This window comes from Hylobates moloch, unplaced genomic scaffold (genome assembly GCF_009828535.3).
Source record: "Hylobates moloch isolate HMO894 unplaced genomic scaffold, HMol_V3 SCAFFOLD_8, whole genome shotgun sequence".
NCBI classification, from domain to species: domain Eukaryota; kingdom Metazoa; phylum Chordata; class Mammalia; order Primates; family Hylobatidae; genus Hylobates; species Hylobates moloch.
Genome location: NW_026652283.1, coordinates 60,624,944 through 60,639,414, shown reverse-complemented (window position 1 = coordinate 60,639,414; position 14,471 = coordinate 60,624,944). Strand labels below are relative to the sequence as shown.

General features: G+C 37.3%; 1 protein-coding gene across 2 annotated transcripts in view; it reads right to left on the bottom strand.

The window, feature by feature from the left end:
- Positions 1–14,471, bottom strand: part of TNFSF4 (TNF superfamily member 4) — a 310,041-nt gene that overhangs the window by 14,309 nt on the left and 281,261 nt on the right. Inside the window, exon 4 of one of the 2 annotated variants that reach the window (XM_032160964.2) lies at positions 7,357–7,518. The exons of the other annotated variant lie outside the window; for it this stretch is intronic. Within the exon in view, the coding sequence (XP_032016855.1) occupies positions 7,357–7,509 (153 nt within the window). The 5' untranslated portion in view covers positions 7,510–7,518. The remainder of the gene's footprint in view (positions 1–7,356; positions 7,519–14,471) is intronic. 2 annotated transcript variants of the gene reach the window in all.

The following is a 14,471-nucleotide window of genomic DNA, read 5'->3' as shown; positions in this document are numbered from 1 at the left end:
GTTCTTTCCCTTCCTCAGCTTCTAATATTCTCATTTCAATGTCTAAACTCAATTTAGATTATTGGAATACAGTGTCTAATGAAAAATTTCCATTTCAAAGATTAGGCAAATCACAATATTCAAAAGCGAGATAGATTTCAAAGGATTGTGTGATAAGAAGACCTTCTGAACAGAAGATCACTTTCAACACAATAGACCCCTCTGCTGTAACAATATGTGTAAAACTGCACACAATCTTTCTCCAAGGTCTTAGTGAAGAAATGAGGTCAGAAGTAGGAAAAAGCTCTGCAAAGATGAGGGACTATTAATGCAAGTAGTACATTGAATAACACCATTCAACCTCCCTGCTACCCGTCCATTCTAAAAAACAGTTTCAGTTTAGGTTTTATTGCACCATATACAGGGCCAGATTAATATGCATGGGGGTCTTAGAAGCTAAAAATTGTCATCACCCAACACACAAGTAATTCAAAATACGTTTTACATTACTAAACTGTAAAATACATGTTTTATGACTTATTTTATAACTCATTAAGATGCTTTCCTTTGATGCATGTTTTGATGTTCTTTATAATTTTTGTAATATTGTCATTCCATCTTGATCTTTGACATTGTTTCACTAGCTTTCTAGGATGAAGGTCTGGCTGCCGCTGGGGAGCCCAGCCCTGAGGCTACATCACTTAAACTCATTGGAGCCCTCACTTCCCCACCTGTACAATATAGTACTTTGGGAATGAAGGCTCTCTAACCACAAGCTCTTATTAAATTAGTATAAGAAGAATTAAAGTTCAGATTTGTTTGTCCATCTTTCTGTCAAGGAGCATGTGTTCTTAAATAGCATTTGCATGTTATCAAGTTAGGCAAACTTATAAAAATTAAGGTGCATTTCAGAATGAAAGGTCTACTAAAAAAAAATTTTAGTTATGCCAGTAATATTCCCCAATGTTTCTAGATTAGTGAACCAGATGATATGCCTCTTATAAATCTAATTTCCTGCCTTATTTGGTAGCCAAGTCATTGGAGAATTGGATGAAATATATCAAAATAAGAAGAAATGGAAATAGCCTAAGCCATGTGCTCTAAGTATGTAATTTTAGATCTCTGAACCACATGCAAACAGACACTGAACCTAATCACACTTCATAACCTCATAAATTCTCCCCTTCATTCTTCTTTTGTTCTCTAATGCACCCATGAAATCTTAATTAGAAATCTATGTTTAAAAATAATAGGACTCTTCCAAGGTGGATTTTTTAATCCTAAAAATTATATTGGGGAAATCAAGGTTCATGAAGTTATGGTTAAACTTAACTGTGATATGCTTTCTGAGATTTGAGTTACAGTGTGTGTGTATGTGTGCACACACATACTACAAAGTCAACATTTTAGTAGCAGTATGTTAATGGAAGCATGTTCATGAATAATGATAATAATAATTTTGGCATTTACAAAGCCGTGTATCAATTAATCCTCACCACAACCAAATTCCAGTCTTGGAAATGATTAAACTGATGCCCAGGGAATTTCAAGAAATTTACTTGGGGTCAAGAGGTAAAAGCCCGGACTGAAAAATTCTGGTTCCTGGCCTAGGGCACTCCCTTTATACTTCAATGACTCCTCCAAAATCTGAGATGATGTTTTATAGTTTTGTATAAGCAAATGTTTTAATTCCTTTGTTTGAAAAGATTGGTTATCAAAAGCATGGGTGATTACAAACGAAATATACAAGCATAGGATGGAGGAAAATTCAGTTTCAATCCAACTCTACCATGTATTTCATTAGTGACTATGGAGACATAAACCTTTCCACTTACAACTCAGCTGGGTTATTTTTCCCTCATTAAATAGTAATAACAACACTGTATGTAGCTCCTCTAACCCAAATGATGCAAAAGGATTAACTTTCGTTTTCCATGAATGGAGAATCCCTGAAGTGGGGGAAGCTGTCATTTGAAATAAAAATATATATATTATATATATGATATATTATATATATATATATATATATGTAATATGTATATGTATATATAAAAAAAAAGAGAAGGAAAAAAAGGAGAAGGAGAAAAGAAAAGAAAAAAAAGGAGAAAAAAAAAAAAAAAAAAGAAAAAAAAAAAAAAAAAAAAAAAAAAAAAAAAAAAAAAAAAAAAAAAAAAAAAAAGAAAAAAAAAAAAAAAAAAAAAAGGAAAAAAAAAAAAAAAAAAAAAAAAAAAAAAAAAAAAAAAAAAAAAAAAAAAAAAAAAAAAAAAGAAGAAGAAGAAGAAGAAGAAGAAGAAGAAGAAGAAAGAAGAAGAAGAAGAAGAAGAAGAAGAAGAAGAAGAAGAAGAAGAAGAAGAAGAAGAAGAAGAAGAAGGAAGAAGAAGAAGAAGAAGAAGAAGAAGAAGAAGAAGAAGAAGAAGAAGAAGAAGAACAAGAAGAAGAAGAACAAGAAGAAGAAGAAAGAAGAAAAGAAGCCCAAGGTGGCCAGCCCCTAAACAAGGCTGGGTCTACTCAGTACTAGTAACCAGCAGCTGAGGTCAGAGAAGAGGAACAGAGAGATTCTATCCCTAGATCTATACCTAGAGCCTTTCTGCTTGTTTCCCAACTCTCCTCTGTGTGTGTGTATTTGGATCTATATGTGCATACATGTGCAATATTTTCCAGCATCATCCCCATCCAAATTATTCTGTCCTATTTTGAATACCCAGATCAAAACACATATCTAAACACTTCATTTAGAAAGTATTATCACTCTGCAAATAGTGAAAAATATTAGCTGCCCCTGATATTGTTCATTCTCTTATTTGTGGATGAGCTCTTGACTGCCTGAGAAGTTTTCTAATCAACTCTTCAGGAAAAGAGGATAAGCTGTCTTCAGACATAAGAGAATGGTTACTTTTACTGTGGTGCCCCCTAGTGCTGTTCGGATTAGACTCACTTTCTATATTTGCCAAAATATAGACCACAAAAGAGAAGCAAAATTTGGAGAGGTATCAATGTTGGTAATTTTTCCTGTATTTCCTTTGGCGTAGGAGAGAATGAAGCGTGTTCCTTTAGCATGATTCACAGATCCTTTGTGAACTGCTCCCCACCTCCCCAGCTTTTCAGCTTCATCTCCACCACTTTCCCACAGAAACACTCAACTTGAGCTATTCAGAAAAACGTGCTGTTCTGCTTAGTAAGCCTTCCGCCCCTACCCACCGATTCCCATCCACTTGTCTGCTTAAAGAATTTATCCTCCTCCTTCTAGTATTAGCTGAAGCATTATCTCCTCCTGCAGGTTTTCCTGACTCCCCAGAAGGCTGAGGCAGCCCCTCCCTCCTCCCTCCTCTCATCTTCCCATTGTCCCTTGAGCATGTCACTCTTTTGTCCCCACCCTGCATCTTGACTGTGAGTGTAAATAGTTCAAAAATCTTCTCCAATGGATGTTTATATCTCCAATGCCTCAAACGGTACCTAGCACAAGTAAACACTCAATGGAAAAAAATCTGTGTAAGGATGGCTTCATTGATAATAGGAAGAACCATAGTGTAGAAATCAGGAGTTCTGATGAATTAACCAGCTAAGTGATCACGAATGGTTCACCTACCCTCTCTAGGTTTCTGTTTTCTTATCTGTAAATAGACTATATCTAATACCTGCCCCCAAATTCAATGATTCTATATGTTTAATACCTCCTTTAGAAGCCTCAAAATGCCTTATGACAAGCCAAGTCAACTTCAGATGTTAATTTTTTAATTCTCAAAGATTTGCTTATGAAAAGCAAATTCAAATGCCTTTGAAATTATCTTATTTGCAGGTCTATCATTAAAAAAGAACTTCTAAAAACTTGCTAAATTACATGGAGACATTTAAATTAAGCTAATCTGAAACAATATTTTTTTCAGGCAAACTTCTCTTTCTCTTATTAAATGATACAAAGCAAGGTCCAAGCTGTAGTCCGAAACTTCATTAAGAAACTGTGAATTCTAATTCCAGCTTTCACTGATACAGAACTGGTCAACTCACTTTCTAAGTATCTCTACTTCTGTTGTTCTCAGCTGAAAAAAAGTGATAAGAATGTAAGCCTTTAACAGTAGGAATTGCTGAAAAAAATCACTAAAAGCCTTCACGTCTTTGAGGGTGATGATAAAGGTGATATGGATCTTGGAAAAGCCAAGTTTCAATGGTTTCAATGAGATTTCTCACACCTTATAGGTCAGCTTTTTCTGCCTTTGTTCCATAGCTGAAGTTCCAGGTAAGACTGGAAGCCTGACAATTTAAGTGGATGTCCCAATGTAATATCCAAACAGTGTGTATTGGTTTTGGTGACAGAAGCACTGAATTATATACCTTATGTCATGAATATTCTTACAGGGCATTCACTTCTTTCCCTTTTCTAAACAGTGTGTTTTGCTAATCCAGAATAGGTTATTTAGATATGTACAGAATATATAACTTAAGTATAGAAAAGTATATATGTTCAAATTTGATTCCCCTCAATCCCTTCTTAGGAGCCAGGAAATCCATAAGCTTAAACACAAATATACTAACTCACATTTTGTATTTCTCAAATCCTTATATCCATTCTATGAATATATAAACTATATACTCATAAGATATTGAGCTGGAAGACATCTTATTGATCATCTGATCCTACTTTCTCATAATACAGATGATAAAAATCAAGGCCCAAAGAGGAAAGTAAATTAGATGAGGAGTGGGTAGGGTCTAACTTTTTTTCTGGCATCTTGAAAACAAAATATTCTACATTTCATGCATGTAGATAGACCTAATCCAGTGATGAGAAAACAGAGGCTACTAAATAAACTTGATTGAAAGGAAAGTTGACAGCCAAATGGAGCTTGGTAGCTATATCTGTATTTACAGAGCCATTCATGTAGGCAATTATTTTATAAGGCTAAAAAATTAAATCTAAGAAATAAAAGGGCAAATCATAATTATTTCCCAAAAACCTTTCTCTCACAATAAAAGAAGTCCAATTTGACGGGGTAAATGGTGAGCATTTCAGCTCTATTTCACCTCCAATACACATCACTGTAACATTATGTCTTATAAAATAGAGGTTTGACTTGCATCACCACTACCAACACCACCACCACCACCACCCCCCCGATCCCTCAATCAAACTTCCAAACAGTATTGTAGATGAGTTTTAAATGGCTACTAGTCTATGTCTCTTTGTCAACAGCTGCTCTACAATGTTCTCTCTCAATCTCTCTGTCTCTGTTTCTCTCTCTCTTTCAAACACACACAAAAACACACACACACAAAAACACACACACACAAACACACACACACACACACTGCTGCTATCACTGCCACCAACATTATTTGGTAAACTATCAGGTTCTAGGGAAAACACACACAACTCATCTATGCTATCCTTCTCATAATGAAGTGTAAGTAATAAATATAAGATTAAATGTGCTGTCCCAGATCCTATAACAATATAAGAAATTACATTAGCTAATTAGAAATAAAAAAATTATAATTGACATCAAGTGAAGAACTTCAAATATCTGAGCAAAAAAAAAAGAAATCTATATTCAGAGTAGACAGGAGCATGTTTCTTAAGCAAACAACTCAAATATACCACCTATGTCTTGCTTCCATCTCTGTGCCAGGACTATAGAAGCTAATTCTCCCCTAGAGATCACTCACCATGAGGTTTAGTGTCCTAGAAACCAGCACCCGGCTTTTCTTCCCACAGCTTTCCTTCTGTCCCAGAGTTGCTGGATGACTTGTTGGAAAGGATCCCCTCTTTTTCTCAACATCTCCTGGATATTCATAGTCCAACGTGACCCCAACCACCAGCAAGCTGGACAACTGTGTTTCACCTTTTGCTCTCTCCTGCTCAGAGCCGTTGTGCAATCAGTTAGCCTTGAATGGAGCCATGTGTCCTGTGTTTTATCATCCCATGGTGTAAGGAAATATGTAACATTGTGGTTGTTAGAAAAAGCACTCTCAGGGCTCCCAGACTGGTGAATGCACTCAGCTGTTCTATATTTGGTTACTCTCTTTGTTTTCTTCTCAAAAGAGCCTAATTCCGGTTGATGTCTTGGGCATCCGGTCGATGTCTTGGGCATCCTGCCATGGACACCTTACTCTTCCCCCACACCCTCTCCCCAAATTGCCTACTTTAATTTCACCCAAAGAGTTCTGCAATAAGTCATAACCGTGTGGTGCAATGAGGAGAGGATGAGTGTGTTGTTGTGCTCACTGGTCTGCAGACCTGAGCATGACACCAGCTACACTTCTGGAATTTGGAGACACAAGCACTGTCTGTGGTACAGTGATCATAACCACACACACTCTTACCAGCCTCCATGCACTGAAAACCCTATTTCCTGTAGGCAGAAACAAGCCCAGGCATTTGCCAAGACTGCTCATCTCATTGTGGTTTCATTGGAGGTGCTTAATCTCAGACAAGACCATCAGAAATCAGTTTGTATTACCTGACCTTTATCGGGGAGAAACATTTCTAACCCAAAGCAACCACCTAGAAAACAAGATTATCAGACTAGCTCAACAAAGGAACACGAGGACAGTATAGATTTATTTTTCTCCAGTGGCATCTTCTGCAGTGAAGAACATCCTTAAATACCTAATAATGTGTATCTGTATATCTGAACTACTGAATAAGAAAAAATAATGCAAAAGAGAGAAGTGTGGAACAAGAATAAAGTGAAGGAAAAATGGAAATATTTTAACTATATGGGGAAAATACTAGAAAGATAATCTCCTACTATATGATGCATTTAATAAGGTAGGGAAAAGATGAAATGATGTCTTTAAATTATGACTAGAAGAGATAGATTGTGAGAAACAATATCTGATTAAATCATTGGGGTGACTGAGTGAGCACGTAGGCACACACACATGCACGCACACATTGCTCCGCTATTAATATTGATACCTTCAGCATTCTTTAAAAAGCAAATCACCTTGCAGGTCTATAGAGTATATGAATATTATGGGAAAGTGGAACTGGTCTCTTTCCTATTTCCTTTTAATATTAATTGCCTGATCAAACACATTACTATTACAATGGGTAGACCAGGTATATCGGTGACTCAAAGCTTCAAAGTGACAGCTTATAAAGGGATACAAGGAATCTTGCATTGCAAAGAAAAAGAAAAAGATCTAGAAGCTGTGCCTCTGCCCTACCTCCACTCTGCCCTACCACTGCCACTGCTGAAAAGAAGGAAGGAAAGGAGAGACAGAAGGGCGTTTAACCACACTTTACGATTGCTATGGGGAGGGGAAAAAAAACTCAACACTTTTGGCATAAGATTATTTCCAAGCGACTGTTTGCGGCCGTTGCAGCTGCCATCAGCACGAGCTGGTGGGAAAACAGCACCCAGTGGTGCATCTTACCTGAAGGGCAGAGAAGTGCAGGCAGATGTAGGTGAAGCACAGGAGCAGCCCCAGCCCCTGAATTACAGAGGCCACCAGCAATAGCTTGTTCCTCTCGAATCTTGGCCTGGCTGCATTTCCCACATTGTCTTCCAGGGGTTGGACCCTTTCCATCTTCACAATCTGGGTAGCGGGAAGATGAAGATATGGAAAAGGGGAACCTGCGATGAAACTGACGTTTTCCCCAGAAAGGAGGAGGTAAAGACAAAACAAAACCTATCAATCAGAAAATAGGCAAAGGTCCCAGGGCCAGAGTTAAAAGGCGATTGAAAGAGCAAAGCGGACTCTCTCAGTTTTAACGCTGCAACTTTTGCAGGCAGGCGGGGGAACTTCTTTGTGACTAATCTGAATTTCCCCTTTACTTTCTTTCTTTTTTTTTCCTCTGGGCTAACAGGGAGTTGTTTTTGTGACATTCCAGTTCTGATTTGAGTGACTGTGAAATGATAGTCATAAAAGTATGCTATTTTCTTAACTTATTGCACCAGTAACAAATTGTGGGTCACTTGGTAAAGATAAAAATCATCATCCGTTAATGTAGGAGCTCATATATCCCTTCCCCAAGGTGTCTTAAATCATAGCAAAGATTTAGGGGAAATGCTGACCCAAGGTTCTCATCTGCACTTTACTACATAACTAAACATTGAACCCCTCTTACAGATTCAAAAAGAAAGCACACACAGATCATTCTTGAATGAAAAAGACAAAACAAGAAAATAGGATAGTGGGTCATGCAGAAGTAAAGGAGTGAGATCCTTGGTTGTAGTGTATTGCATAAAAATAAACAAACTACCTTTTGGAAGCATTTACTATGTGTCAGACACTGTGTTAGATAGACTTGCAATCTTTTTCTCATTTGACCCATTGAGGCAAATTCAATAAACATTATATGATTAATTTTCTGCATACCAGAAAAGAAGCAGAAGGGTATCCTTGTCCCCTTTCCTTCCACTTTACATTTTTCCTGTACATAATTTTTCCATGAATGAACAAATGAATAGATGTAAATAAGCCTTGAAGATTCTTTCTTTCTTTGAGGTTGTGGCTGGCCTCAGAACTTGGAAAGTAAGAGTAATCTATCAATAGACACCAGGTACCCTTTACCACTAAAATAAACAATGAAATGAAATAAATAATAAAATTACTTATAATGTAAAGTTTGAATTGGCAAATATTTACTGAGTACATCATATGAGCCTAGCACTGTACTGGACAACGTAAGGATGCTGGGGAAAAGCTGTTTAAGACGGAATTGTCTCTCTTTGTGGCCAAGTATGTCTCTCTGAGCTCCCCATAAGGCACCCAACAGATATGTAAAGAAAGGAGGGAGAATTATTTTGGATATTGACAGTATGAGTTGTTACACCACTTCACTTCACAGAAAAAATGGAAATAAGGCATACTTACAAGAGAAAGTTTGTGGGAAATTTAAAGTACATTTATGACTACAGTATTAATCAATTAAAATATGAATTAATACCTTCACTACAATAATTATGCCTTGCATTAGGAGAACATATTGGTGTTGAGAAATTTAAGTTTTATCTGAAAGATAACATAACTAAGGCACAATATCATAGACTCCAAGCCAAAACTAGAAATCAAGTTATATCCAAACATATTTGTCATAGTTATTCCCTTGAACAAAGCTTGTGTTACATACAGGGTGTGGAGAAAAAAGTTGAAGGAAAAATCAGTGTGTAAAGCCCAATTCTTGTGTAATAGTTAATCATAAAAGAGTATTAAAATCAGTAACTATTTACTCATCAGTTTTCAAAAAATGACTAAGAGTCACAGCAAAAAAAAAAAAGCCATAAAAACTATTGGAAACTAGAAATAAGCTGAAAAAGCAGTAAAAACTATTCATGCTGAACATCGTAGATAATATTTTTAAATTACTGTCAAAAGAATGAAAAAAATAAACATTTACCATGCACATACTTGTGCCTTAAGCAGCATTTCTTCTCAGTGTTAATATCATGGCTCCAAGGAAGAAAAATCTTTGCACGGAGTCATCTCTACCCACATTTAGGCTAACACTTGGATGACACACCTCTCATTTTTATTGTCTTGTCATTCTACTGCCATATTTTGCCTAGTTGTAATTTTTGTTGATGTTTAAGTGATATTTTACACTTAATTGTCTCTTCTTTTATTGAACATGTTTTCACAGCTCTTCACATTCTTTGTGGGAAGAGATACACACACACACACACACACACACACAAATCAGGCTGGAAGTTTCAGGCACAGCTTTTTGATAGACTATCTAGGCATTCCAAAGTTCATCATTGGGCTGGTCTAGCATTTGAACAAATGAAATCACTATTAGAGTTATCATTGCTGACCTTTCAGTCTCAGGCACATGAGCAGAGTCTTCCATCTTCAAAACGTTTTTCAAAAAATAAAGTTTAATTGTTTTTAAAGGGGTCAAATACGTTACTAAATCTATGGGCAATTTTTTTCATTTGCATTTATTTATTTATTTTAGAGACAGGGTCTCGCTCTGTTGCCCAGGCTGGAGTAGAGTAGCTCAATCATAGCTCACTGTAATCCAGAACTCCTGGGCTTGAGCGATCCTCCTGCCTCAGCCTCCCAAGTAGCTAGGACTATAGACACGCAACCCCAGGTCTGGTTAATTTCTTTTAAAATTTCTTATAGAGACTCCCTATGTTTTCCAGGCTGGTTACAAATGCCTAGCCTCAAGCAATCCTCCCGCCTTGGCCTCCCAAAGCACTGGGTTTATAGGCATCAGCCACCAAGCCTGGTGGCAATTTTTCTTAAAGTATCTCACAAATATTAAATACATAAGCACACCAGAACAAATCAGCCTTAAAATAAAGCCACAGGATGTAAAATAAACCAAAGTAATTATCTTCCCATAGATCATTAACCTCCTAAATGAATAGCCATTTCAAGACTACAGAAAATATGGAAAAGAAAAGGGCTTTGACCACTCACAAGATACCTCGTGTTCAGAAAGAAGCAAAAAACATTCGGGGTTTTTTTTTTTTTTTGGTTTGAGGGTTTTGTTTTTGTTTGGATTTTTTGGTGTCTGGGTTTTGGTTTTGGGGTTTTTTGGAGATAAAAAATCTACATTTTTCATTTATCTCTAAGTCAGGTTTTCATTTGTCCATTCAACAAGACTGAGCCAAATACTAGAGGAAAAGACATAAACAAAACACATTTTTAGTCCTCAGGGAGGTCACAGACAGGAAAGCAGAATGTCCACAACCTGGAAAGTTCTAGGTCCTAGGTATCAGTGCAGGAAGGAAGGGTGCAAGGGGACAGGTGCTAATCTACACTGGAATTAGGACAGGAACAGCTTCCTTGAGATGAATCAAGTTGATCTGGGAGAAACAAGAAGCAGTCTGGCCATCTGGGGCACTGGGGAGGGGCAGTGCCTGTTGGGCCAGGAGTGAGGGCAGTGGGAGCCTGTTAGTGCGGTGTCAGTTCAGGGAACTACAGCTGAAGAGGAAGATGGTGAAGGAGAGTGGCTGCTGGAGAAGAGGCTCAGAAGAATCTGTCGTAAATGGACTTTTGTTACAAGTTAAGGACTTTGGACTTCATGCTGCAGCCACTGGAGAAACATTGAGAGGTTTGAAGCAGAATGTGATATGATTACATTTTAGAATTTAAAAAAAATCACTCTGACTGAGGGAAATAGAAATGGCAGGTACTTCAGTAAATAATTCTAGGGGGGAGAAAAGAGAGAGATATGGCAAGGCAGGATCAAGTTGGCCAATTGGGAGACATTTCCAGGGTGCTCTGTGCCAGCTGAGGGAATGAGTGAGATCTAAAATTCCACCTCTGCAGTCAGCTCTCTAAGCCCTCCATCCTGGTATAGGAAGTTTCCTCCTGCAGGAAGGGATACATTTATCATCCCACAAAGGTGAACTTTGCTTCCCAAGCCCTGAACAAAGGGCTGTACTCATTTAAATGCAGGCTCTTTTTCTAATTTATAAACCCACAGTGGGTGCCTTGTTCTAAAACACACAAAGACAGTGGTATAAGCTAGAGACCTTGAGTCTGCAATGATTCAAGTGAGAAATAAGGTCCTAAACTAAAGCAAGGAGGATACAAAAGGAGAAGACACTTATAGTGGCTCTTCACTCACCAGACATTCTGAGAGTGTACTCAGTGCCAATCTCTGAGCATACACAGGGAGTCATAGATAAACTCTGCCCTGGGAAAAGTGATAGAGTGATGTGGGAGGTGATGGAAACACATGCATTTTCAAATGTCAAAATCTGATTTGTAATCTGCCTTTTCAACCTATTCCTGATCCTAATGTCACTGTCCTGATTAATGTTTTTGTACTCCAGGACCTCAAAATCCAAGAATTAACTTTGAATCATCCTCATTCCCAGTCATCAAGCTTTGTAGGCCAGCCCTGCAATGCAGTTTATTCTTTCCTCCTCTTTGCCATTCCTACTGCTTCTAATCCAAACTCTTATTACTCCTCACTTGAGCTCCTGCAGTCAGCTCTCCAAGCCCCTCATCCTGGCACAGGTTTCCTCCTGCAGGAGCTCCAAGTTTTCCTTCCAAACTTATCTCCCTCTATTTTCTGATTATTTCTAATATTTACTCTGCCTCAAACACCCTTACCCTCCACCTCTGACTATCAAAACCCTACACATTACACATTCCCCATGAAGGGCTGTCCTGTGAGGTAGTGAGCTTGCTGTGCTCTAGAAGTGCTAAACAAAAACCTTGAAGAAATTCTGTTCAGAGAATTCTAGCATTGAGTAGAGGGTTGATAGGATCAGTGGTTCCCAAAGCCTAGTTTATCATTTGAATCACTAGGAGAACTTTTTAATGATTCTGACTCCTAATACCTTCACTCTAGAAATTCTGATTCCTTGGGTGTCTTAGTCTATTTTGTGTTGCTATAAAGGAATACACAAGGCTGGGTAACTTGTAAGGAAAAAAAGATTTATTTGGCTCACAATTCTGATGGCTGCAACATTCAAGGTTGGACATTTGCATCTTGTGAGGGCCTCATGGTGCTTCTACTCATAGTGGAAGGTAAAAGAGAGCTAGAGTGTGGAGATATCACATGGTAAGAGAGAAAGCAAGATACAAGAGAGAGGTGCCAGGCTCTCTTTAACAACCAGCTTTTGCAGGAACTAACACAGTGAGGACTCACTCACCCCAAAAGGAGGGCATTAATCTATTCATGAGAGACCTGCTTTCATGACCCAAACACTTCCCATTGGGCCCCACTTCCAACACTGGAGCTCAAATTTCAACATAAGGCTTGGAGGGGACAAACATCAAAACCATAGCAGTAGGTTTGGAGTGATGTCTTTTGAAGCCATATTTCTAAAAGAGTCCTTAAGAGCCAGACTTGTGAATCTCCCTAAATGACCACTGAAGGTCTCTTTCACCATTACTTTCTATGATAGGAAGCCTCACCCGGATTTCCCAGAAGAATGCAGCTGTTTTCACCTCTGTGTTGAGAGCATTTATTATGCTCTGTTTCATCTTGTAATTATTTAAATCTATTTCAGGGGGAGGAGGGAGAAGGTGGGGATGGTTAATGGGTACAAAAAAAAAAAAAAAGAAAGAATCAAAAGACCTACTATTTGGTAGCACAATAGGGTGACTATAGTCAATGATAACTTAATTGTGTATTTTTAAATAATTTAAAGAATGTTATTGGATTGTTTGTAACTCAAAGGATAAATGCTTGAGGGGATGGATATCCCATTCTCCATGATGGACTTATTTCACATTGCATGCCTGTATCAAAATATCTTACATACCCCATAAATACATATACCTACTATGTAGCCAAAATTTTTTAATTAATTTAAAACTTTTTAAAATAAGAAATAAAATAAAAATAAAATTTCAAAAATATACATACATAAATAAATCTATTTCAGTCTCCCCCATGATGTTGCAAGTTCCTGAGGTTAGGAGTCCTATATTGGACTCTCACAGGGCCAAATTGAATTTGCCTGCAATAGAGCTGAAACACACTGTTCACAGGACCAGAAATAATGAGAGTCTAAACAATACTGAAAACAGCACTATTAAATACAGAAGTCTCCTGGTAGCTGGACTTTGATCTTAGAGGTGAAAGATTAGCAAACCTGAAATGTATACTTTTCATTGAAACCGGATGCACACCATTAGTTCAAATACAAATGTGAACTCGTGTGATGATATTCCATTTGGGTTTCAGACTCATTAGTCTCTCACTTGTCAACCCCTTTTCTTCTGATGCCAATTTTCCCTTTCATTCTTCATGTTGCTTAGTATTTTTTTTTTTAAATCTTGACCACTGGCAGTTATTTTAGGGCATGATGACAGATTCTAAAACTTAGTGGCACAAAACAGCTACTGAAATTTTTCTCTGAATGGAACTGTACCCATGATGTACCATACCATTATAGAAAGCAAATATCTAGGCAGACTTTTGACACACAAAAAATTACATTTTAAATTGTGTATTTAAAATATGTGTGCAATGCCAAGAACATGTAAAAATCTATAAGTACATTTTTCAACTCACAATAGGATATAAGCAATTTTCTTTTTCAAAAAAATCAACTTTATGAAAATATAATTTTAGACAATAAATTGCACTATTTAAAGTGTACAATTAGATGAGCTTTCACAATTGTATACACTTACAAAACCACCATCACAATCAAGATAAACTTAATTCATCTTCGAAAGATAATTTTCTTTAAATAGAAATCATTCCAAAAGCAAATCTATACTGAATACAAGAGATACTAATCCCCTCTTCTTTTCAAAATAAATCTAATCGAGTATAAATTAGAATTAGCATAAACCTATGTTTCTCAACCGAGGGTAGATTTGCCCCCTAGGGGTCATTTGAAAATATTTAGAGACATTTTTGTTTATCTGGATTGGGGGTAGGGTGCCACTAGTATCTAGTGGATAGAGGCTGGAGATGTTAATAAACATTCCACTCAGAATACCTCACCACCATCAACAACAAAGGACTATCAGCCTAAAATGTCAAGAGTGCTGAGGTTGAGAAACCCTGATGTAGCTACATCCATGCCCATAATTGATTAGGAATGAGGCAATACAGTATT